The following is a 26,423-nucleotide window of genomic DNA, read 5'->3' on the forward strand; positions in this document are numbered from 1 at the left end:
GTTTCATTCATTTTCTTCAGAAGAGAAAATTTCTCAACAAGACATCGTTTGACTCACGGCGCGAGCGTAGATGTCAGATGAATCTTGCAGGCACTGCTTGTGGCTACCGACCCTTTTTTCTCAGAAACTTTTAATTTGGAAGCAGGATTTTCTTACGTGCACGTTTATCATAGAATCATAGAATGGTTTGGGTTGGAAGGGACCTTAAAGATCATCTAGTTCCAAAACCCCTGCCATGAGCAGGGAAACCCTCCACTATGAAAAAAATGGGAGTCTACTTTGTTTTTACAATCTGGGAGAGACTCAGAGATATGACACATGTGAGTGCAATCTCAGAGGCCATCCGAGGCTATGGAAATCATTCTGCCCAGGCTTTTAAACGTTTTTTTTTTTCAGAAATTAGCTTTGCAACTTGTCAAATTGCTCTGTATAAAAAAAAAACCAAACCAAACGCCATAAAACCCCACAAAGCTAAGACAAAAATCTAACAGGCCCAAATAAAAATAGCCAAGCAAGTAGGACTACTGGGTCCTGAGTTCAGTGAAACACATCCGTAAGTGTTTGCAGAGGTATTTTCAGCCTTTTCTTTAACCAGCCCATGACCAGTGTCTGAAATTAAATGTGAAATTAAATTCTCTGTAAAAAGGAAGAAGTTTTCTGTTTACCAAGTACACTTTACCAGTCTCCACGGATTCATCTGAAATAATTAGTCATAAATAATTAAGGATTTATTTGGCTAAGGCCTACATTAAAGAACCAGAAGAAAATCATCACTCTTACAAATGGCTGTGAAGCAGCCTAATAAAGTGTGGAACATGTCACCTAACAATTGGCACTATTCATTATCCCAAATAAGAGAGCCTTTGTCACGGGAGCAACTGAGGATGTCATTGTTCTTCGTCTTTTCAAGATGGAGACAGACTTCAGCAAAACCATTTCTGAGAACTGGATAATCCCATGCAATAAACTGGTTAGTTTCTTATGCAAGAGAATGCTGTAGAGGCCAAACACGTTCTTGTCTTCACAAGCTTCCACGGAAATCCGCAGGAAACCGGGCTCAATCAAGAGCAGATTTTAATAGGGCTGCACAAATATAAAAAAGGGAAGAGCCTGGGACATCTGCAATAAAACAGCACTCATTTAAACTCCAACACTCTGTTTTCAGCAGGGATCATCACCAGCTTCATAGGGAACTGGTTATCTGTGCTTTACCTCAACAGCCCTGGCCACATGTGCAGCTGGACAACCTACCTCGGAAAAGTCCGACTTCGAAGTTCCTTTATAAAGACTTGGCTCCCGTTCTGTACAGGTTTGACCTCTGTCGTCTGTCCAGTATCGTGTTTGTGCCAATTTCTTTTCTTTTTCACTGAAAAAGAAGAAATTGGGCAGTACCGTATGTTAAGTGGAAGGCAATCATTCAGACGTTGGAAGGAAGGACAAACCTTCGTTTCATTTCTTCCGCGCTCAGAGAAGAGGAACCCCCACTATGCTGCACTGCAAATTTTAATATAGCTCTCAATTCACGATTAGACAATTATCCTGCAGCCTGAAGATCTATTACATACTGAACAGGGTTCGTTTGGTAACATAAGGGCAACCAGACGGATAATTACCGAGCTGCACAGCTACCGCAGGCTTTATGCAAACACAGGCTCTGGACGTTTTGTACTTGCCAGACTACACACTTAATCCTTATCATAAAATCAGAAAGTCACTTTTCTGCCTTCTCTTTATGAACGTATTTGTCATGAGTTGCCTTGGTGTAAAGGTCTGTCCAGCAGCAGCAGATTTGACATCAATGTTGATGGGCTTTGAGTTACGCCCTGCACACTGCATACACAGAAAAAAAATAAAAGAAAAGAAACGAAAAAGAAAAAGATGCAAGGGCACCACAAATGCAATTTTTAGAACTCCTCTTACTCCTGGGTTTCGAAAGGTGAGCCAGGCTTAGGCCTGAGGTTGATGACAGCAGCCTGAAGGCCCCTCGACTGTGTTCCCAGTGAGTGAGACATACAGGCAAGTTCATCATGGAAAAAAGGTCAGCTGGAACAAGCACAAATAAGTCAGTTAAATGTCAACGTAGTCCAGCCTTGCCTCTTTGACAGCCCGATAACGCAGAGCAAGAAAAACTGGTCCAGCTTTTTCTCTTATTCAGCACTTTCTCTCTCAGCTGTTCCTACTTCCACAGTCTGTCCAGACATGCTCATTTTGGTAGTAATTTGCTTTTGTCCCAAGTGCGTATTCATACCGTTTCGAGCCTCCGTTAGCAGCATTTTCATATGTCACAACTTTCTTTTATTTCTCACCCTTGTTTCAAATCACGAAACTCGGCATTTTATCCCAAAATCGAGATCTCAGGCTTTTCCTACCGTTCAAAACAGCTACGGCAGGAACCAGACTCCCCAGTAACCACGCACGGCCGGCACTCTTTCCTTGCTCTTCGCACATGCACACACACACACAGATCCACACACTTCTTCATTCTGAAAGGAATCTGGAGGCCACAGCTATAAGACGTGAGGTCTGGAAAAAGCTAACTTTGTTTGCCCCGACCACAACCCTGGAATAACTCAAGCAAAGACATCTCCCAACGAATCCATCCCAGGTTTTGCACAAAGCATGTTGGTTTTATTAGTTCCATGCAGCTCTCCAGCCTAGCTGGATATATTCATTAAAGCTGCTAGTTCTTTATCTTAATGACTCTCAGGCTTAGTGTATTAATTCAATGCTCCTGGTAACAAAGGAAACAAGCCCTACATGAATGCCAAACCTTCCTCCGCTCCTTCCCTTTCCAACGACTGCCTCCTCCCCCTCTCAGCAGATCCGAACCAACACCGGGACTCTTCGCACAAGTCCCAGTGGAACAGGTGTCGCTTGCCACGGTGAAAATTAAAGACCTTATCACATCAGCGTGTTCTTTTTTTACGCTTCAGGCAGCGCGGAGCGTCGAGAAACAAAAGCGGCAAATCGGCGCTGAATTAAGAAATTCACCCCAACTCTTCAAAAAAGCACCAGGGAGCTATTTCCCTCGGTACTGGGTGTCAGCAGGCGTCCACCTCTCCTCACATCCACCTCTCCCACCTCTCCCATCCACCTCTCCTGCAGAGGCAACCAAGATGCCTCCGCCGCCAGCAAGCTCCCCGGGAGCTGCTATCCCTTGGATGGCATCACGCCGGCTGCTGTAGTGCGTTATTCTACATCAAACAATGGACATCTGGCCCATTTTCAGCCCTTCTCTTCATGCTTCATCTTCACCCCGAGCACCACAGTACGGATTAAAGGCCCATTAACATGTGCAACAAATACAAGCTTTGGCCAGAAAGGCCACTCTTTCCTAAATGATTACAGATTTCTATTTCTGCACAACTTTCTGATCCAAATTTGACCTTTGGGGAGTATAACCCGCTGCTTCTACAGAAAACCCTCCGGAGGAAAAAGGGAATATATTTTTATGAAAACCGTATCTCAAAATTCTAGACTTCAAAGGTAACCTGACATTATTCCAAAGGTATTTATGAAGAACGGATACTTCGAATCGCCCTGATTTCTATTAAAGGTTGTAACTACTTAAAAACAGTCTCAGCCTGACTTTGGTTCGCTTGCATCTACGTAACTCCACGGATTCCAGAGGATTTCTCCTGCTTTTCACTGTTGCAAATGAGACAGCAATCAAACCGCACGTTTCAGATCGTGTTATGAAAATGAGTCAAGTCTGCCTAAACAAAGCACTTACATTTTATTTAAATGATGTCAGAAAACTCTGTATGAATGTGGATAATTCTTCCCAAAGAGGAGTCCCTACAAATTTCATTAAACCGAAATGGCTTAAAATGTCATCTGACAGGAAGCAATCTTCTGAAATAGTAGCCGCTAAGCCACATTGGCAAAGTGGAAAAATGTAAGAAGAGGAAAATGATTTTTAAATTTGACATCTGGAAAACATATATTGCGGAATGCGCGCGCCAGAAATACACACGTATATTTTTAAATCCAGACAAGTTGCATAACAGACAATCGGTGTCTGTGTTTCCCTGCGCTAATCTTGCAATAATTAAATCCTGCCAGCGAACTACTGGCTCTGGAACAACATTTGCTCATTTATTTCAAAACTGATACTGCTAGATAACGAGTTTAAACGTATATTGTAGCAGTTTATAACCAACTGACAGCGATCGTCTCCCAGAAGTCCCGGCAGAGCCCACGAGCCGTGCAGCAGGACGCCCTGCGTGCAAACGCCTGGCAGAAGGACAGCATCAAGCCAAGCTGTTCCTGCCTTCCTTTCATCCCTCTTTTCACTTTCCTGGCCTACGGCACTCCACGAGGAGGTGCTCCAGTATAACCGCCTCGTTTTCCAACGGGATCTACGACTCCATGAGTTCATGGTGAAAAAGGCTATGCGGCTTGAGATCTTGGTGAAGATCTTGAGATCTTGGTGATCATGACGTAGCCATGGTGAAAAAGGCTACGTCGTCTTGCACTCCACCAGACCTCAAGGTAAGGCCATCAGTAACTACTATTTAAACATTCCCGAAATTTTTACGCTCCGCTACTTTGACAACTGGTCTCGTAGGTCATCAAACTTTCCGTAACGCATTCCAAGGGAGAAAACCAAGTCCTAGTGCTATACTGCAGAACGACCTAACGTTCTGTATTCCGACCACACCGACAACCTCACACACCAGTAAAACTGGAACTAGCGACCGCGCTCCAGCAGCACTTTCCGCCGTGCCGCACGACGCAGGCTGAGGGACGTACTTCCAAGTACTCCCTTTGTTTGGATAAAAAGGATTGGATAGGTAAAAAGCTTCTTAAAGCAGCAGAAGATTGTTGTCGATTCAACTCTCCTCAACTGGTATATTAAACTTGTAATCTTTTAATCAAAACTGCCATTTCTGGAATTCTAAGATTATGCACCGCTGTTCTTATAGAATTGATATTTAATTCCTGATTATAGACTTTGGCTGCTGCTGTCTGATATTTTCCCTCTCACACTGAAAAGTAGGTGCCTTTCATCATTCATAATTCATCGCAAAGTGGAAGAAATCAACGCATCAGACACATCTCCATGTTACACAAAAACTGGCAGAGGCTGGAAATCCTGCGCTGCTGCTTCTGCACTGGGTCAAGAACAGCCTCGGAGTATCTGCAGCCATACCCCCTTCTGCACACAATCCATCCTAATATCAAATTGTTCACTTGAAGATGGTTTGTGGTTATTTTTTTGACCGATTTCCAGCGCATTTGTCAGAAATCTTCCAACAAACGTTAGAAAGGCTGACTCTTCTAAATCAAAACACTTTGTGGGGGCATATTGATTTCGTTAAGCCTTTCAAAACAAGCCTCCCAAAGGGCTTTCTGCCAGCTTGCCCAATTTGGGGGTGCCCTGCTTGGGGCAGACCATCTGGGAGACAGGAACAGCTGCAGGTCATTCAAGTTTCCAGTTCGCACTTGATTTTGAAAAAGTCCAAGTGGAAAAATCATTCCGATTTTTGCCCCTAAAATGAACATTTCACACTGCTCCTCCTTCCTCCTAGAAAGGTTTTAAACTTTAACTTTTAAGGCAATGCAGAAATAATTGTTTGCTTTTAAAATTACTAAATTTTAACAGAAGTCAGCTTCCAGCCATCCCTTACTTTGCACTAAAAAAAAAAAGGAACATTATGATTCATTTGGCTCCTCGGAGACGAGCATAGTGCTCTTTCTCTGTGTTGCTGTAAGGTTGCAAAGGAGTGAGAACCTCTGCATCATTGTTGCTTATTTACAATAAATGGCTTTCAAGTAAAGCACTTTATCTCTTACAGGGATTGGTTTCATTTTCTATTTTTTTTTTTCCCCATTGTATAACAGAAAGAATTTGTGAATTAACCTGACCGAAGCAAACACATCTTACAGTTCTTTCCCAGACAAAACTCCCACTGAGATCAACTGTCACTTTTACTCAGGAGAACTTTTTCCTGTGAAAGAACTGCAGGAATTGGCACCCTCAGCGCGTCCTACAATTTTGACTGCCACCGAAATCCCTACAGTTTCATACCCAGGCCAAGCACAACATACTGTTTCTCACTCTTCTCATCCAAAGGCAAAAAAACCCAGGCAGTTTCCAAAACTCACTGTATTAGAGCTAGTTGCCTCTGTAGGATTTTTCTAGCCCACAGGACCAAGTGCCTTCACAATTCTTAATTCCGTGCGAGGAAGGAAGCATGGTCTTCCTCGCCGGGACTGGGGACCGAAGCTGCCCAGGTAAGGCACCTTGCATCAGCTCCGACACACCGCCGAAGCCAGGCAGGGAGCTGCCTCCAAAGCTCCACAACTCAATCCATGGGTTTTCTGCCCCTAACATCTTTTTTTCACCTCATGGTTTGAATTCTAATTTTTATGACACAAGATATTTAGGTGTTTCTTTGTCTAATTCAAAAAAAAAAAAGCTTCTTTTGTTTAAGCATACAGAACCTGCTACGTATCTGAAGGCCAGCTGTGCATGGATACTTACAAGTAGACTTTCCATGGGTTTTCTCACAATTTGGACAATGATAGATGTCGATATCTGGTGCCTCTTCTTCTTCAACACCCACACAGCTGGAATACATGAAGGCAAGTATTACATTAGCTTGAACCCATCTCGAAACATGCAAGCACGTAATTAATAACGAAAAAACCCAAACCCCAGTAAGCTGTGCAGCTACTACGCAGCTACGCTGACTGCTAATGGTCATAGCAAAGCAAAGCTGGGGTGCTTTTCACACCAGCACAGTCAGACCAGGTTTCTTGCAGCCTACGTTCCTGATGTGTTACTAGAAAAGGTGTCATTCAGAAGTCCGCTACCAGCTCACTGTGGACCTCCGTTAAAATGTGGCAGAGAGTCCCAAAGAATTTTTTTTTTTTCCAAGGAGACCATTTTGTATCTACATACAGTTCTCCAAGCACCATCCCTAATCAACGAAACACATCTTCTTTACCAAGCATGTATGGGCAGCTGCTAGGTACCAGGGTAATCTTGGCAAGGTATACCATACGCAAGACTTCTATAGGTTCCATCTCTACTACAATATATGAAGATGAGGAGGAAAAGAAGGTACACAGCTCACAGCACTTCTGGCTGTCAAGAAGATGGGTTGTATCACGGCAGCTGCTTAGAACACCCACCAAGATTATTCTGGATGGCACAACACCTGCAACAATACAGCGCAGCTCGCGGGCACGCGGCGTGAATGCCATCCAACGGCGGAACCCAGCGCTAGGGAAAAACAAAACTAAACTGCAAAGGAATGAAGCACCCAAGATAAGAAGCTGTTGCGCGGTCGAAGCACCGAGCAACCAGTCAAATAATCAAACTCCAGAATGGCACTGTTCCTTCTGACGGAGGAAAAGCAAACAGGATTCTGCTCCTGCTTGCTCAGTTTGCAGTGGCCCAGGCTGCAGGGCGCGTTTGTGGCACAGAAAAAAAAAAAAGGAGTTTCAGCTGAATGCTGGAACAGCCCTTCGTGTCAAGGCTCCAGGAGAGCTCAACTGGGCAAGAGGATCCACAAGAGGTGTCAAAGGTAGCTTCACCTTAACCACCTGCACAAACAAGGCTAGATCACACCGCGGTAAGAGCACTCTCAGGGTTTCTCTACTTCACAGCCTGAAATGCCTTCTCAGTGCTCTTCAGCTAGCAGAAGTCACTGACAGCCCTCTCCTGCTGGAGAAAGGGTCGGGGCACGCGTCACGGCGATGCCGTCTCCATGCATGCGGCAGCGTTCAGCCTCCTCGCATCCCACCGGCAGCACGACGCGGCGATTGGTGCAGGAAGACCAGTTCAGAGTTCTTAGCTGCTGGTTCTGACCCACAGGAGGCAGAGGAGAGGACGTTTGCTCCTCTCTCACAGGCAAGGCAGTACGGTGGGTCTGTTCCATCAAGCGACTTACAGAATCTCTCAAACCAGTCCCACTGTGTTGAAGCTCTTTAGGACAATACCGCTGCGTCCAAAATTACAAACAAGTTAAATAATTAGAGAAATTCATGTAGGTTGGATCACCAGTAATTACTAAACGTGATAGTCTAGATGCAGCTCCTGGTTGCTGGCAGACGGGAACGTGCACGGATAAAGGAAGGACAACGTATGGTCATGCATGCCCGTCTCTTCTGTGTTTTTTTAAGCCTTGCAAGTCACCGCTGTTGGGAACCAGTGACCTGGCTCCATGGAGCTCAGAGCTCTTTCCATGACTTTGGTGATGGGTGCGTGAGCGCACACGCAAATACATGCACACTTGGGGCAGAAGGAGTAGCTGCTGAAACACGCTGTGACCCTCTCTGTTTACAAAGGTGGGTTTGAAATGATTTTTAAATCCAAGGCACGCAGCGATCACGATTACAAACCACAGGTCTACTTGCTTTTCCAAAAAAGCACCAACAAAACCCATACTGAGTTTGCAACCAAGCTGGAAAATGCCAAACTAGCTGAGATACGGAAAGAAATCTTTTTCATAACCATTGTAAATGTTCTGTCAAAATAAGATTCTGCCAGAAACCTTAGTGGATATTTTCATCCTGTTGCAGCCGCCAGCGTGTGTACGGCACCCAGCTCCCTCCAAACCAAAGAGCACAGGGTGAGAGAAGCTTTGCAACCAAAGCCAAAAAACTCTCATTTTTGTGAGTTCAGCCTGTGAACAGGCTGGTAAACAAGATGTTAGTTGGCTACCGTGTAAAAGCAACTGCAGATGGGGCTGACGGTTTTTTTATTAAACAGTTACTTGAAAAACATACAAAATTATTGGGTCTCCCTGGGCAGACAGCACGGAAAACTGGAGATTAAGTTTGCAGACAGGAAAAATCAGCACAACAATCCAGTCCTCAGAGTCAAGTACGTACAGGCAGTAAAAGACCAGACTGAACAGTAGAAAATTTAAACAAACCCTGGCAGATTAGAGCGTGCATAAGAGATGCAGAGGACTCCTCTACCCATAAAGCTGCGTCAGCTGCTTATGCTGCTGGATTCAGCTTGTTAAGCTCAGTTAAGGTATGGATTAGGCTCCGTACAAGGGCTTGAAAAGTCTATATTTAGCTAAACTAAGGAGATGAGACCCTTGGGCGCTGCAAGGATTGCTATGGGAGGAGGTAAGAAAAGCCACCGCGCCGGGCGAAGGCTTCAGTGTGGTGGGAGCTATTGTTCTGAGAGCAAGTGAAAATATTTAACTAGAACAAAATGGAAAAGTAAAAATAACTGACCTCAAACGCAAAACGGTCCTCTGAACGACGCAGTTTTTCCAGCTACAACACAGCTTTCAAATAAGGTTTGGCCATTTACAGCGACTCGTAGGCAGACGCTGCTGTCCTCACCGTATGTGAAACTACGAGCACAAACTTTCCAAGTGATCACCCTCCTGAGATATCTGGAGGGGATCTTCAACCAGAATATAAACCAGTTCCAGTCTGTGTCCCTTTTCTCAATGAAAAGAGCCAGGTATTTCCAGCAGCAGTACAGTTTGTGGGTTTCCAAGTCAATATACGCATAAAAAAATTGAATTTCCAGAGTTAAAGACAGACTGACAGAGACAACCCCTCAAGAACGTTCCTGCCAGAAGAATGAGGATTTCTTGCTGGGTGTATTGGTTTTATGTGGCAAAGTTTTGGTAGCAGGGGGGATCCATCAGTGACCTACCCTTCAGTTGGTCTCCAGAGCATTTGCACCTGTGAACGAGACCCAGGAGCAGGTTGCCAGCCTTGGCAGAAGTCGGCGCAGAGTCCTGAAGCCGTGTCCTGCCTAATTTACAACTGCCTTTTTTTTTTTCTCAGAGTGGTTAATTAACAATAGAACAGAATCAAAGCATTTCTCCAGCTGAAGAAAACCAAGCCATCTATAGCAGCTGAACAGTGCCGTCCTTCCCTTCAACCCCTCAAATCCAAGCACAAACGGTGCTTTGTGTTTTCCATCTATTTTTTTTTTTTCTCCAGGAGAACGCTCCACTTCGGTCCCTCTGGTTTCTTTTTTCCAGCCCCACTGGCTGAAGAGAAACACAAACATAAAAAAGACTCGTGCCGGGCAGTGGGATCGCAGGCGGTGGCGGTTCAGCTGCCCATACCCGCCCTGGAGGTGGTACCACGGGCACAGGAGAACTGGGAAGAGCCCTCGGTAACAATTCAGATCCACCGATGAGATAAAAACGGACATCTTATGTTCATGGTTCAGCAAACCATGAAAAAGATCGCTGAACTCATCCTGCTGCTCGCCCAGCACGGGCACCCCACGGGCACTGGGATTTGGTACTGGGAGGTGTGCGCAGGGACAAAGTGGGTGTCCTCCAAGTATTTAGTCTGTCTGTGAATCACCTCCAGCTGCTGCTTTTTTTTTTTTTTAATTAAGGCACTTGGCAGGAGCAAACACATTCTTCTCGGGGAACGCACCGAGTTCTCAAAGCAAATTACAAGGAGAAAAGTTTGACTTGGTGAAGGATAAGGAAGCGAGGAAGGAAAACTCTGCCCAGACACCCTGCAAAGCCTTGCACCCGCTGTCACATCGGCGTTACCGCCTGAGAGGCTGCAACCGTAACGTGCCAGCTGGGAACTGGGGATGGAGCCGGTGCAGAGGGTAGGGATGCAGGACGCAGGGCAGCGTCGTGCTCGACCTATAGAAAACTTGTTCCACCTTTTCACCCAAATGCAGTAAAGATCAATTACTGTGCATCCAAGAATAGCCTGTTGAAACGACTGAAAACAACCTAACGGTTGATTTTTAAACGGTATTTAAGTCATTTAACTCACTTTAAGGCAGTGCAGTAAAGCTGATTTGATAATGAGATAGAAGTGAAACATTATTACTGATACATCTGAATTTGACCCAAACTGTTACAGGAAAAAAATAGTACTAACAAAAAGTAAGGCCTTTGATATTGCAGCTGTTTAAGCTGACATGTCACACGCTTTACAGTGACTTAAATGAGAATTAGCACAAACAGAAGCCTTTGCAGTCAGATACAAACTACAATTTTTATTAGAAACTCTGCACTTTGCCACTTTAAAATGAAATTGCTTCTGTGTTCACAATGAAGAGATGTTCAGATTTCAGTGTTCTGTCAAAGTTGACAATTGTTTTTTATGTGGGCAACAATAACAAAAGGTGCGTAAATCAGAAGTGGTTTTATAGCACGAATGTTTATGAGGACCTTAATTTGTCATCGTCAGTGAGATGACATTTTAAGTAGTTTTAGGAGAAAAATTAACCCACATAGTATCCCTTCTATCAAAACCATGTAATCTCCATTCTCAACCAGAAGACAAGTAGAGAAAAATATAAAAAAAAATAAAGCAATCAAACAAAAGGCTATTATTTGATGGGAAAGAAAATAAAATCCAGTATAACATAAACAGAGCAGAAGGAAAAATAAAAATCTTAACTTCTGGAAAAGAAGAAAGCCTGGAATTTTATGCATTCCCAGGAAGCCCTCTTCAAACATAGCACATCTTCAGACAGAACTGGGTTCAGAAGAAAGGTCACAGCCCGGCACGGATGGGAATGCCGGCGGCTCCCCAGGATGCTCCGCACCTGCGAGCTCCGGGGGCGTGAGGCTGCGTCCTCTGCTCTTTGCCCAACAGCCCTGGACCACACGGACTGGGGCACCCCCATCCCTACAGGTCCCAGTTTCTGGAGTGGGCAAAAGCCCACCTCTCCCCATGCTGTACGCTCCATCGAGCGAGAAGGTCGGTACAGTTGTACATTTTTGCGGACGAGGAATTGGTCACGGGTGGGACTGGGGGGGCGTCGCTCAGGGTACCAGCACGCCAACGCATGGCCCAACACTTGGCACGGGTCTTCGGGGCTCAGTGCCCAGCACAGCGGTGCTTGCCACATCCACGGTCAAATCTATCGCTCGGAATTTGTAACCATCACTGGGCTAGTCGTTATATTCTGTGCATCTAACTTAAAATCTGTTTTCCACCTTCACCACCTCCCCAGAAGCATGCTGAATCATAGAATGGTCAGGGCTGGAAGGGACCTTCAAAGGTCATCTAGTCCAACCCCCCTGCAAGGAACAGGGATGTCTCCAACTAGATCAGGTTGCTATTCAGTTGCCTTCAGTTGCTAAACTGAAGGCTTGGGGAATTTTAACACTGCGAAAAAAACGACACTTCAGCTCTCATTTCACACGACCACGTATCTGCTTCTCCTCCTCTCCCTGGATCAGTCCAAATCCGAGTAACTTTTATTCCCAGCCGCCAACCTGGGATACCAGCATCACGCCAAGCATTGGAAAGCAGTGATTGATTTCACACTCCTTTCTCTTCTCGCAGAGCCGGAGGTATGGCCATGGTCTGTAGGCCAGGAGAGCAGAGGGTCATGCTGATGGGCCCATCTCCAGTGCGCCAGGGTCTTCCAGGGGCACAGGCAGCAGTGGTGCTCAGGACCAACAAGCACCTGCTCCAGCCCAGCACGTGAGGATAAAGCATCAAAGCCCCAGGTGGGGAAGCTTTTTAGGTAATAAAGGTCATAATTAGTAATTAACCTGAGCTCATCCCTTAACAACTGGTATAATTTCTTGATGTGTCATTTCTCATGCGTTGACACAATAATGCTCTTCTTTAACAACAAGGTGTCATTTGTAAGGAAGATTCCCATCCGGTTCCGGAAGCCTCCACCATCTGAAAAAATCCATAGGTGCTGTGGGAAAATCAGGACTTGCCAGCAGCAGAGACTGCCCCATCACATTTTGATGCCAGGCCAATGCCAAGTGACAGCAGTTCCTTGTGTCCACATCACAGCGTCCAGAAATGCAACAGCCAACACCGTGGATGCAAGAGATGTTGAGAAAAGACAAGAAAAGGGAAAGAAAGAGGCTGTCCCAGTGACAGGAGCTGCTCCTTGGATTTGAGTCCCATGTGCTGTTTTTCTGGTGGCTGTTACGGGGTGACCTCTGACCAAGGCTCTTCTATGTATGCCCTCCAGTGTCTAAGGAGCAAACAGACAAGCCTCTTCCTAAGCAGAAGGAAATCATCTAATCAGTCAAGTGTTTTCCCAAAATGTACAGGAATTTTTGAGACCTCAAGACTGCTGTCAGCTGCAGTTAAAGCTAAACAACAAGTTCAAAAGTCTTTTGGGAGAAGGAAAAGATGCACACTCCCGTGCCACTTTGGGAGCAGACCCAAGAGCAAGCAATGGTAGGAGAAACCCCACATGTCCTGCCTTGGGCTCACGTGCAAGTGTCCAATATATGAGACTTGTTGAATTAGGGCCTAAATGAGAGATAATCCCAACTATACTGAGTGGCTAGTATAGAATAATAGAATCAGGGAATGGTTTGGGTTGGAAGGGACCTCAAAGATCATCCAGTTCCAACCCCCCTGCCATGGGCAGGGACACCCTCCACTACACCAGGTTGCTCAAAGCTTCATCCAACCTGGCCTGGAACACTGCCAGGGATGGGAATATACGTCCCCTTACACATGCTCACCCTTGGTGCACTAGAAACATAAATTTAGAGGGAAAGACCTCCTTTCCAAGGACAACCGTATCTTTGTGGTTCCCTTTAGGGGCCCAGCAGCTTCAGCAACAGGCAAACATACAGGCAGGGAAAATCTGCGCTGTTCATCGGGCTGTTATGAGCGTCCTTAATTACGAAACTTCTTTGACTCAGTTTCTCCACCTGTAACGCGGCGATATGAATACCTGCCCGGTGGCCTCGGAGCCTGCTGTAGCATAATTAACAAACATTTGCTCAGTGCTTTGAAGATGACGATCCCTGTGCAAGTGCTGGGTTGTGCTACCTACAGAGGTGACAGAGCTTCTGCTTTAGAGGTTTGTCTCCACTGCCTGTGAATTCTCCTGTGGGAATTTACAAATTCATGTTTTCCTTGTGGCATTATCCTTTCCTGGGCTTCAAATCTCCATGTATTTTCACGGTTACTTTTTTAAACTAAAATTTACATTCAGGTTTCTGCGATTCTGAGCCCAACGCTAAGGCTTGTTTCAAGCAAACAGGCTGCGTACTTGAAACAGGAACAATGAGCTTCCTCCAGCTTATAAAAATCTTAAAGGGGCTTCTTTTCCGTTCTACACAATTTTGACCACATTCCTTCAATCTGAAGAGGTTGGAGGAAAAACCAGAAGGTGCCGGCAGAATCAACCCTTGGTGGTGACTTCACGCCGTCTAAGTGATGTGAACTACGGACACACAACCTTAGACTGAGCCTTAGTGGGGAAATGTCCACGCACCTACTGCCACCAGGCTACAAACGAGGACACGGAGCGTTTACCAGGAATAGGGTGCTAACACGGGACACGTATTGCTGGTAACTCAAGCACCAACAGCTGCCATACCATAAAAGCCACAAAACCATCGCGCTGGAGGCACGACAGGAAAAAAGTTGTATTCCAGCACACAGGTCTTTCCTGAGATGCACGTCCAAGCTCCGACGAGGAAAAGGGCAGGAATGGAAGGGCTGCAAGTGACGCTCGCCTTACTCTTGAGATACGCTTCTCCTTTGACGTGAAAAACCTCGTCCCACCACCCCTTCCAGCACCCAGAGAGAGGGAGGTGCTGTCTCAGGGGCACAGGGTGGGTTCTATCTCCATTTCTACCTTATTTATTATTTGAGAATTCAGGGGGGCACGGGGGTGTTGCCCGTCCTTTTTGATGTTTGCAATTGTGCTGGAAGTGAATCGCTCGCCGTTTCCTTTTAAAAAGAGGACCAGAGTAAATCTGTTTGTTACAGGTGGGTTGGGAAACGCCAACAGGATTGAATTACAGCCAGGAGCTGCTCTCTCCGCTGCTCTGTCCCTGCACTTTGGCCAGTTGTACGAGTTTTGCTGTCTTGGATGAACTTTGCCCTTTGGTTGACTGAACCACACTTTGCGATCTTCTTTTTTTCAAACTTGTTTGCAGTTGTGGTATGCGGCAGAGAATTAGCCCTTTGGGAAAAAGCATGAATTACTTGACCTCTATAAAACTATTTGTAAAAGTGAGTGAAATCAGGACCTCCCTGAAAACAAACGTTCCCGCCAACTAAGCCAGCTGTAGAATATTTTTTTTAATTGCAAAAGGGCTGAGGGACTTCACGATGTTACCGGCCAGTGCAGGTGCTTGGCACCTCCTTGATTAAGAGATAAAAATCTGCCCTATTTCTGTGTGAAGATCCTATCTCTGCAGTACACAGGCCCCCAAGTGTACGTTCCACACACGTTTATCACAGCCGTATCTGCAAAGGTCTCGATGTAAATCTCTCCCACCCCCGTGATGTGAAAGATCAGCAGCTTGGGACAGGGGCTTGCTGCTCCTGCCGAAAGCGGGAACCCGCGCCGAGCTCTCCGGAGAGCAAAAATCACAGGCGGAGCTCTAAAAACACGGATTGAACATTTTTCAGAAGGTGCACCCCAAATTGCAAGGAAAAAGCGAAAACAGAAGTAAGCATAGGAACAAAATGCAGGCATCGAGACCTTAAAACTGCATTCGGAGAATTTCAGATGATCAACACTATCCAGCTGGTTCAAGCCTGAGTCATAAAACAAGTTTAAAAACACCAGAAACAAATCAAATTTAGCAAGTGAGGCTATTATTATAAGACACGTTCCCTAAGGTATAATAGTTTTGTCTCTATTACACTCAACACTATTAATGATAATCCGTCCTCAGTTGCTATTTTTGTGGGCAGGTCAGTTGTTGTGGAAAAAGACATCCTGTTTTTTGAACGTGTTAGACCTGACCCACTCGCCAAAGTCCCCAGTGCCTTCTGCCATCTCAAGACGTTACAAAGGAAACAAAAGTCTAGATCACTCTGCAGAGAGTTACTGTTTTTACGTGGTTGCGCTGCTGCTATTCAAAGGCATAAAATGCTAAACGACTCCAGTGGCTTCGATGCAGTAAAAAAAAAAAAAGGTAGGAAACCAAAAAAAAAAAAAAAAAAAAAAGGGAAAAGGGCTTTTTGTCTTGCAGCGAGCAGCTCAGTGAAGCTGAAGAAAGGGGTGTGACTTTTAAAAGCATCCCTGAAGCCACTTAGAAGCCCAGGTCTGATTTTCATTAGTGGTGTTCACGTTCAGAAGCCTCTGAGCTATACGTTAGGTGCTACATAGTCTTCTTAGGGAATGAACTGCTTGAAGCATTTGACACTTACTAAACTGGGCCCGTCCCAGTTACGCGGAGAGACAGCGAGCTCCACCATCCAGCCACCCGACCATCCCGCTCCATCCCTCCGTCTCACTCCTGACCCTTTCAGGCTCTGCAGAGCCAAGTTCCTCGTAAAGCAGCACAGGTTTGGAGGGATTTTTCTTTCCTTCAATTGTCCAGCTGTATTTCAACTACGAGCCAGATTCTGGATGCCGTTCTAGTCTTTCTAGGCTGCTCTTGGGGCACGAACGACTAAAAAATTGCTCAGCTGGGAATTACTCCAGCACGGGGGAACCAACGCCTGGGTGCCACAGAACCAGTCTGCACTACTTAATTTCATATCAGGTAACAAAAGTTGTCAATAACGTATCAAACACAAGATTAATTTAATTTTCCTTCCTTAAAAAACATACATTTCCCTAAGTTGGAGTAATGCCGTGAACCACAATCTTCACTGATGAAGAAAGAGGACTGGAGCCCCAGTGAGCTGTTACAAAAACATCTCTTTATCTCTTTTAATATCATGTTTAGCTAATGTAATTACTTGAAAGTGGTTTCCCAACCTTTGCTGGTCTGTGGAGTCCTATATATTTTCCTGACATCTTCCGTAGAGCAAACTTAAGCCAACTGACATGAGGCTTATTTTTCTTACATCAAAAATCTGTTAAAAACAGACAATGATTCCAAGGGGTCCCTGGAACATGCTGAATTAGAAGGCTCTTTTTTCTGACACTTGGAGAAACTCAAAAAGATAAGAAACAGCCTAAGTTTTGGCCAGCCAATCGTATCAAAAAGCAGAAGCAACTCAAAAGCTGCTTTAATTTAGAAGAGCCATCGGTGATTATAACCACACCGGCACATTCGTGGAGGCACAAACACAACTTCACAGAGATGTCGGTGCCTGAACCCAACAGCGTCAAAACGCCCTCAACTGCTCAACCTGGATATTCACAGTGGTGCTAACTGACCCCGATGTAGAAAAAAATTTACCTGCCCAAATGAGGACTTAGTCATTATCAACAACCTGTCCCGTTTACTCGACAACAACTTGATGGTTGTCAACATTGTCAATAACTTGATGGCTTCACAATTTGGCGGTATCACAACTTGACATGGTAACACCATTTTCTCCCGTAACAAACTATCTGGATTTGAAGTTAATAATTCTGCTGTATTAGTTTTATTGCAAAGTGTTTTTCCTGGTGCACCCAAGACTTTCTTTATTGCAGCAGCTGTCTGGGATTTGAACACAAGTCAACAGGCAGTCCACACCTTCCTTCTCGCCTTGCTGTTTCTCCTTTGCATGCCAAATTCCTCCTTGTTGCAAGAGCCAGCCAACATCACTGTTCTCACCCAGTTATCAAGAAAGCCTCCAGGAAAAGCTGAGTTTTACAAACATCAACTTGCACAGGAATTCAATTCTCCTGGTTCTGTATTTAACCCCCCACTGTGCTTCGGAACCACGAATCTTTACATGAGGTGTTTAGTGTCAGGGAAACTCACGGAGAAGGCAGATTCTAGATCTATGTTTGAGTCTATCCCCAGAAAAGGTATTTTTAACTTGCAAACTAGAGGGTTTGCACAACTTCAATCTAAGACATTTGCCTACACCCACGAGTTACACGTGTGCAATCACGATATTCAGACACAGAGAGAGTCCACGACCTGCAGAGTGTCTTTGTGCTGTAGTTACCAGGTGGAGTCACCTGGAGGTCTTCCTGACCTCCTCTGTGGACTCTGGGTTTCAAGACAAGAGCTTCAGCCATTGCTTCTCTGCAGAGGCTGCAATCAAACGGCTCTCCTGGGTCTGTCTACAGGGCACCACGCAGCTTGTTCAAGCGCTGGAACAATGAAGCTCCATCAGCAACCGCTCTGCCCAGGCTCATACAACCTCCTCCACCAGACCCGTCACACTGGGGAGCGCTGCAAAGCCATCACACCAGGGGCAAAATCTGCCCTACCGTTCACACTTTTGGGGAGGTGGAGCAGCCAGATCGCTGTCACTGCGCCGTGAAGCAAGGGTGGAAGAGGGGGGGAAACCACAGCCTGCTTATCTCTTCAGTAAAACTGCACCTGGCACTTGTGCAGCTGCACCACTTGCAGTACCCAAACCAGCACAAGAGCCTGGCACCGCGCTCAGCCCCGGCGCTTTGGCAGCACTGTCCTGCGAGCCGTAATTAGCTCAGCTAGCCTCGTGCACGCTCAGACCTGCAATTCTGTTCCCTCCAGGAGCAATGACAAACTGTCAGCAGTTGGCCAAATAACCTTCTGAAAGCAAGTACTATTTATTTAAAATAAACTCCAAACTAACTGTACGCCGATCCTTCTCCTAACTGTTCCCACCCTAGAGTAGTCTCCAAGAAGCTTTCTCCCTGTGTAACTTGAAAGCCACCGCCGTTCCACTCTTAAGAAGGTGTTTCAACGAGTTCTTTTGATCTCTTAAGTCCTCAGTTGGCAAAACATGGCCTGAGAGAAGAGAACGATCCTTTGAGCAAACAACTTGCCTCATATTTTTCAAGGGAGCATTGGGGTGTGCCAGGGTGTCCTGGGTTACTCTTCCCAGCCTTCTCCGAAGCTGAATTAGTACAGCTGTTGAAAAATTCTGATAATTCAATAACTTCTCACTTATTCATAAAATTATTAAATGTAATTATTAATAAATCACTGCAGATCTACCTCTCATCTGTCACAGCGTGGTCAAACCAACCAGGCTACGTTTAACTTCGAACATTGAACATATTTGGCATAAATGTTCCAAATCCATCAGTCTTATGGCATTCTGGAAAGTAAGGAGCTCAGAAAACCACTAAGAATTCACCGAAAAGGTTAAGCTCAGCTTTTGTGGCCCCACCAGTAACGGAGGATACGACTCCACCGCAGGTGGGTACTAAACCAACCCAGGACCCCGCGCATCTACAGCGGGCTCCGGGCTGTGCTGAAGCCTGTGCTACTCACACCAGTACTCCAACTGACCAGCCTAGAACTACAACTGGTGATCTTACATACGCTTCAGCCTGGTTGTAGTGCAGATGGACTGAAGCCACTCTTGAGAGTCTGTGCTCAGAAAAGCTTGTACTCCTGGAGACGCAGGTAAGTTTCTGGATTTCCAAAGGCTAAACCCATTTCCTTCCCCATAGTAACCAAGAACCCAGTATTTCATCAGGAAAATAACAGGTCTTTAAAGACGGATGTCCGCTAAATCGCAGGCAGCAATATAAACACTGTGGATGCCCTTCCAGAGAAGAATCAATCTTCATCATGAGCAGCATGCAAAGCCATCTGTTGAATATAAAGCTCAATGTCCTGCCACAGGTGTCTCTGTGCTCATTGCAACGTGCTACAGACCACTAATTACTGCTTTAATTTTCAAAAGCGCACCCCGTGCCCACCCTCAAGCCCCAACTCAGTTTGGATTCAGGAAACGTCTCCAACGCAACTGGCTTTGGTATTAGGAACGCGTGGCAAGGAACCGAGTCACAACCTTGGCTGCCATCCCCTGCCACTGAACGCCGGAGCGGCTCCATGAGAACAGAATTCTATTCTCCCAGAATTCTGATTCTATGATCCTACCAGAAGCTGAGGCGGGCACAATTCTGCTTTTCTGAAGCAACAATAAATAGGTCATGCGAGAAGCAGAGATGTAATCTCGCGCTCACTCTTGCTTTAAGCAAAACATGCAAATTTACGAAATGAAAACAGTACCAAAGAGACAGGAAGCCCATGCAGAAGACAAAATATTAACATAAATAAACTGCGAAACATCTTTACTGCACATTTCCTGATCCAGTAACGTAAACAGCGGTTCACGTGAGGAACCTGAGACGTGCATTTCCCATTGTGCCCTGTTTTCTGGCCGACACCGGTGGCACGGTACCATAGAAACAATACATTTCCCATTACCAAAAAGGTGTGAAGTTAAAATGCCTTGCAAAATGCAAATTCACACGAAAATTTGAATCGTCTGAGCCAATTTCTGCTCTTAGAGGCCATCTTCTTCTACGCATGTGGGAGCTGAATTTGGATCTGCTTATGTCTTATTAACAGAAAGAAACCTAAACATGAATAATGAAATAAAAAAAGGGAAAAACACCTGTATTGAGACAAATTAAAAGCATGCCAGTAATCCTAAGGCTGTTTTTCAAATATACACAGATCTACATGAGGTCTTCTCATAACTGGATGTTTTATTCTGTCAAATACTTTTTCCCTGGGTTTCACAGGAAGTTTGATCTTAGAGTCCCTTTTGACATATTAATATTCAAACCAACTTTTCCCTCCAGTTTAGCTTCTGATTAAGTTGTATTTTGTTTTTAAATTCACTACAAGGCACTTTAGTTTCCAGAATAAAATTCTATAAACTTGGATCCTCTGACATCAATAGTGGAACTCGTCGAATTGATCACCTATCCCCTCAGAATTAAAAAAAACCCAACAAATCAACAACAAAAATCCCACTTCTACACCCATGCACCACTGGAGACACAGACACATCCATACACGTATAAACCTACATAGACAGACACAAAGAACATCTTCGTGTAACCACAGTCTTGACCCTAAATAGACTCCATGAAGTCCACCAGAGAATTACTATTGATTTTGTCTGGGGGATGCTCAGAGGCTATCGTACTTGAAAGGAACCTAAGAATCTAAGATTATACATGTAGATGACAGACATTAACCTGTTTGGTGTGACCCATCCAGGGACAGGACTATTCACATTCACCCCAACGTGTACTGAGCTGCACCACCGACAAGACTTGGAGAAGGAAGATACAAGATCAATATATTAACCTCTCATTTTCGGTCAGTAAGATCAGAAATGTTAGCAATACACAGTGCTCATAGCTTAACATTAATGCTAGCTGCAGTCTGGGGGTAGAGACTGGCACAGCAGAAGTGGCAGATGAAGGAGATCTAAGAATAAAGCGTCAGGTACATCACTTATTGGTAAACTCAGTCCCCTGTCCTTCAGCACGAACTCATCGCTGACCTCAAACAGAAGTTGGAACACAGTTCTGTAAGAAAATTTTGCACAATCACAGCATTTTTCTACCGAGTAGCACTTGCACGAGCCATAACCCTTCAAGCAGCAACGCCTTTGTTTAAAGCTCAGCTGTGCTCCCCCATCCCTTAAATTATAGTAGGATTTGGATAAAGACGATGGAAGTTCTCCTCACTGTGCTCAGTAAGCAGGGGCTAAATATCGCAGATCACCATCATATTTAGGGAGAAAAATGAGTCTGCAGTACAGTAATTTGGCCAAGCTGGACTAGATGGAAAGCTTAGCCACTGTGGTGTCAACCACACTCCATCAGAGCCCATACGATGAGCTGGCTGTGATAACTACCACGCCCTTGTAAGAGGATGGTTTGTGAGGGTCGTAGGGTATGGCAACCAGTCATTATTAGCCCAGCTGGATTGGGTTGAAGATAATGAACTACTAATTACTCTAATCAACTCAAGGTACCTATCCTGCCCACAAGAGGCAGGCCATTTCCTCCTGGCTGCGGAAGATGCAACAGCGTCCCTGGTGCCGCAGCCCAGGCTGGTGAGCAACAGTAGGGGGCCGTACAGGTCTATGCTACCCCTTCCTTAACTTAATGTACCCTTAGGTCTCTTGGGCTCATAAATAACTGTCATCACCATCGCTTGAATTCCTATAACTTCACGGGAAAGTTCAGGGTGACAAAGGCTTCTAAGGAGTGAGCGGACCATCCACCTTTGTGTGTTGAAATCAATGCCTACAGAGAAAATCTGGCAGCTAGTGCTTCTTAAAATCAAGCAGTTCTGATATCAGCATGCAATTAAATGATAAAAGCAGAGATGAGCACCATCAATGCTTCTCCAAATCCACTAAGAAAACAATGATGTCTTCCTCCAGCCCTTATTCTTGGGCCTTGATGAACCACTGTGGTCATTTCTGGAGCTGATTAGTGGAGGCCTGGTCTTGATTCAGACAACTGAGACCAAAACAAAACCAAGGGTCCACCTGCAAGACTGGAACCTTAGACTGAAAGTTGCTCAAAGCAAGCTGTGCCTCAGCAAGGGTGATGCTCACGGGCAGGTCCCTCCGGGCTGGCAACGGCCGCTTGCAGCACGACACCGGTCCTTTCCCAACAGCGCGTGCTAAGGGCCCCTGAGCCAATTACAAAAATGTACAGCTGGTGATTTTGTGCTTTGCCTTGTTATAAATAATAAGATTACGTTTTCTTCACAGATCTTTTGATTTTTTTCCTTTGGGAGACTCACGGGTTTTAATGGCATTAATTCCTATTTGCCAACCTTGTCCGTATAAATGAGGATGTTCATTAAATTAATGTTAAGCGATGAGCACTATAATTAGGACACATTTAAAATGCAGCACGTCTAAATCAAAGACTATCCAAAATGTTCTCTTTTTTATTAAGATATAATTCGATGGAGGCTTACCATTTAGTTTAAAATGAATGATATTTTCCAACAACTTCTTCTCACTAAGGCAACCTACAGACCAAGGAAATACACCACAGACTGGCTCTTTCCAGTTGACATTTTTCATATGCTCTGGGGTATGACGTCTTTCATTAGCTATCATATTAATACTGAGTTTACTGCGCAATTTTTTGCCACTGATAGCAGTAAAGAAAGGAAGGAAAGCAAAGAAACACGAAACGTTGGGCCGCATCAAACTAATACAGTTGTGATTTTGGGAAGCAAAATGTAACGTTACGATTTTGACGAGAAGTCGCCCAGGTTACGGCGCTTGTAGCTGGTTTGATGTCATCAAGAAGAGAGGCTCATTGAGGACCCTTCAGTCAGACTCACCACCGCCGAGGAGGTATCAGCTGACGTAGACGTAGGCACTCCAGAGATGCTACAACGTCAAGCCAAGGGCCAGTTCATTCTTAGAGCACCTTTTATGCTGTCCCATGGAGGTGCCTCAGCAGGCACCACGCCGTCTGCGTTTGCCATTTCAGGCCAGACCATCCGCAGTTGCGGACTGGTCGAGTTCCCATCTTTGAATACCAAAGTCGCTCAGTGGGGCTCATGCAGAAAATCCGTGGCAGGCCTAAGGAGCAAGTCCAGCTCTCCCAATTCCTACTGCTGAGAGACAACACTCTCATAAGAACAGACCAACCACAAACAAATTTAGGCTGAAAAGAAGGTTTCTGAACAGGGGGTGCGTGAAAAGTGCCAGACAAGACTCTTTTCCCTCTTTTTGTTTTATATCAAATCGAAATTCTATTTCATCTCACTGACATATAACTTAAAATAATTAAAGGCCTAGAGATTGACCCCGATGTTTAGTCACACAATTCCAGCTGACTGCAATGTCTGTCATCTGGGTGACATCAGAGGCAACACCTTGAAGAGGTCACCTTTGGCAGAGACAACACAGGGAGAACGACTTACGCAATTTTTTGCACAGCAATATATTCCCATCTATATCCAAAATTCATCATCTTCCCGTGACAACTGGATAATCAGAGCCTGACTCTGTTCTCAGCCACACCAGGCTGCCGTGTGGGACCACGCAAATGGAAATCAAGGGACTCATCCAAATCCAGCTGGGATTAGAATTTAGATCTTACTATTCCAGTTTCTTTCCCAAATCCGTGCCCTAGTTACAAAGTTTGTCCTTGAGTTCCTTTGCTTGACTGTTGCCCTCTTGCCTTGTCTACTGGCAGCGCCAGCTTGGGTGGAACCCTCCACCCTCTGCCACGTGCGACCACTCGCACTCGGCGCAGGACATCTGCGGAGATAGATTGTTCCCGTGCCAAGGATTCACTGCTGAAAACGGGGCTCTGCCAAACCCAGCCTGTTTGGCGGAGAAGCTGCTCGGCCCTGTGTGATTACAGCTGTTCCGATTCTTGTTCTGCCCCTTCTCCTTCCCGGATTTCCCAAAAGCAGATGGGAAACGAGCCAAGAGGGAAAGAACCAGAGAAAGAGGCGGCGGTAAAAAGCAGGAACGAAACGAAACCCAAGGAAAAAATTGCAAAGCTAGAGCGAATTAAAACCAAAAGGTCAAGAAGTACGTGAAACAAGTAACACAAAAATAACCTTCCTCTCAAAATCACCCTCTTAGTTTTCAATGTATTCCTCGGGTAACTCAACCGGAAGAAGCGGCACCGATCCACAAAAGAATCTGGCCACACGCAGTAATAAAACTTGCATTTTTTTCCAGGCTACGTGGACATAAGGGAATTGCAGGAAGCCCAGAAGTGCTCATCACAGCCTGGTAGATGGGGAAGGTGACAAAGCCCAACGTGCAGCTGGCAGACATGCCGTTACACGGAGTTCCAAAGCCCCGCGTTGTATCCGAGCTCTGCAACGAAGGACGTTGAGGAGGCCAACGAAGCTCCCTGCTGTAAGGTGGAAGCTGAGAGCCTGCAGGTGTGACAAAAGAATTGGTTTGCACACGTGTTTTTTCGCTGTTGCTTGCTGTCTCTCTCTCCTGCTCCTTTCACCAGCTACCTTCTGTTCTTTGCTTATGGTTTTCCATTTCATCTTCAACTGATGTGCCAGGTGTCAGCTAATGACCGCAAAGCAGATGCCAGCCAAGACACTCGTCTGACTCAGCGTGGCAGCATCTACGTTCCTCTGTCACAAAATATGAAGGAGATAGATACACCTGAACAGACCATTTTTGGTGCTCTGGAGAAGAATTCAAGAGCAAATGGACACAAGTTGGGCTGCACACCTCCTACCTCCCTTCGCACGTATGCCCCGGTGACACCCAGGTGCAGCGCAGGGTCTCTTCTCCAAAACTCATCTCTCCATCCTGGTGGCACTCAGCTCTGTGACCAACACTGCATTGCCTCCACGGAGGGATCCATGTAGGTCTCTTGACCCAGTAGTTAGAAGACAGATGCAATAACCTCAGTAACAGCAACGTGACAGGAATCAGTGAGGAAAATCTGAACTGCCTTTTAAATAAGCAAAAGTGGCCTGATCCCAACTCCATTAGATCAGTAGGAATTTTCCACCAAGCTAAACAGGTCAGCATTACCTGAAGTTTTAGATAACGGGCCCACAGATCCGCAGCAGAATGAACACCTAATGTGATTGCTCCCCATAAATGTTCTCAGATGCAACTTTTCACATCTTTTTAAATTTATGCTAAGCAATACAGAGGAACAGAGCACGAACCCCCCCCCATACTGGTACTCTAATAGTGAAAAAAGGCTGAAATCTCTGCAAATGTATTTGTTCTCTCAATGAGCTTCTCTGACTGTTAAAGACAGAAGTGATATCGAAACATAATCTTTATTAATCAAACTTGCATTCCCAATCACTAAATCAGCTTCCAAAACCATAGCATAAAGATGGATCTTCTTCACTTAAACTTGTCCCTCCTGGTCCTGATCAAGATCTTAGACAAGAGGCCACCAAGCACTGCGAGACCTGGGATTAAAGCAGCAAGAAACTCGATTCCCATGTCTGTCTCTGCAGCGTATTTCAGTTTGTTGAGGTAAAAGAGCTTAATGCTTGCCCAGGAGCATCCCATGGGATGGAAATGTTCTCCTGGTCTGGAATCTCTGAGAGGACCAAAGTGTTTCTGCTTATTTCTGTAGGCACCAGTGGTGTCTCCTGTGTCAACACAAACTTTTTTCTCAATAGACCTAGCCTGCTTGTTTACACACGTGATGGCACACACTGTTGGAATCAAGGTTTTGTCAGCTCTACATATATAAAAGCAAAACATTTTTGCCTTCATCTCCTACACACGGCTCAAGTGATTCATGTTGGCAGCAGTGATGCATATACTCTTCCAGGAAAGACAGAGGAAAAAGAACACTATGGAAGAGAAAAACAGTCTCATCCACAACAAAATGGCCAAGTACTCTGGAGATCTGCATTAAAGTGTGCAAGTCATTTTCACAAAATGACATTAAAATCTTCTACTTTGGTTCTGTGCTACAGAGTAGAAGCACTGTTGAGAAGAGACTTTCTTCTAGTCTCAGAAAACGCTTAGCACAACAGACCTCAACCTCAGGTGAAGGCTAGATGCAAGGCTGCAAAACGTAAATCCTATGCATACTTGTAGGGTCTCATAAAGCTCTTCTCACATTTCAGTACAGATTCCTCATTTGTGACCTACAACCAGCAGAAACCACGGACCTTTGCAATGCAAAACTTTAAACTACGTCCTGCTATGCACGTTGAGTTCGAGCAGAAACAACTCAGCTCCCAGGAATGACAGAGCAGAAAGGAGCACAGGAAATCTCTTGAGAAAATCTTTTTGAGAGAGTGACTATGCTTGAAGTAGAGCATTTTGCCCTGGAATCTGAAGAGTGTTTCTGTTCTGTACGAAGAAGGAGAGACTGGGCCTCTTTCAAGGACGGGTCATTTCATGCAATCGCAGCCATT

General features: G+C 45.3%; 1 protein-coding gene across 1 annotated transcript in view; it reads right to left on the bottom strand.

Moving 5' to 3' along the window:
• PHF2 (PHD finger protein 2) overlaps window positions 1-26,423 on the bottom strand; it is an 88,467-nt gene that overhangs the window by 37,047 nt on the left and 24,997 nt on the right. The window contains 2 exon segments of the mRNA XM_086619290.1: window positions 1,252-1,366; window positions 6,491-6,576. Of these exon segments, the coding sequence (XP_086475416.1) occupies window positions 1,252-1,366; window positions 6,491-6,576 (201 nt within the window).

This window comes from Tauraco erythrolophus, chromosome 12, assembly GCF_009769465.1.
Source record: "Tauraco erythrolophus isolate bTauEry1 chromosome 12, bTauEry1.pri, whole genome shotgun sequence".
Taxonomy (NCBI): Eukaryota; Metazoa; Chordata; class Aves; order Musophagiformes; family Musophagidae; genus Tauraco; species Tauraco erythrolophus.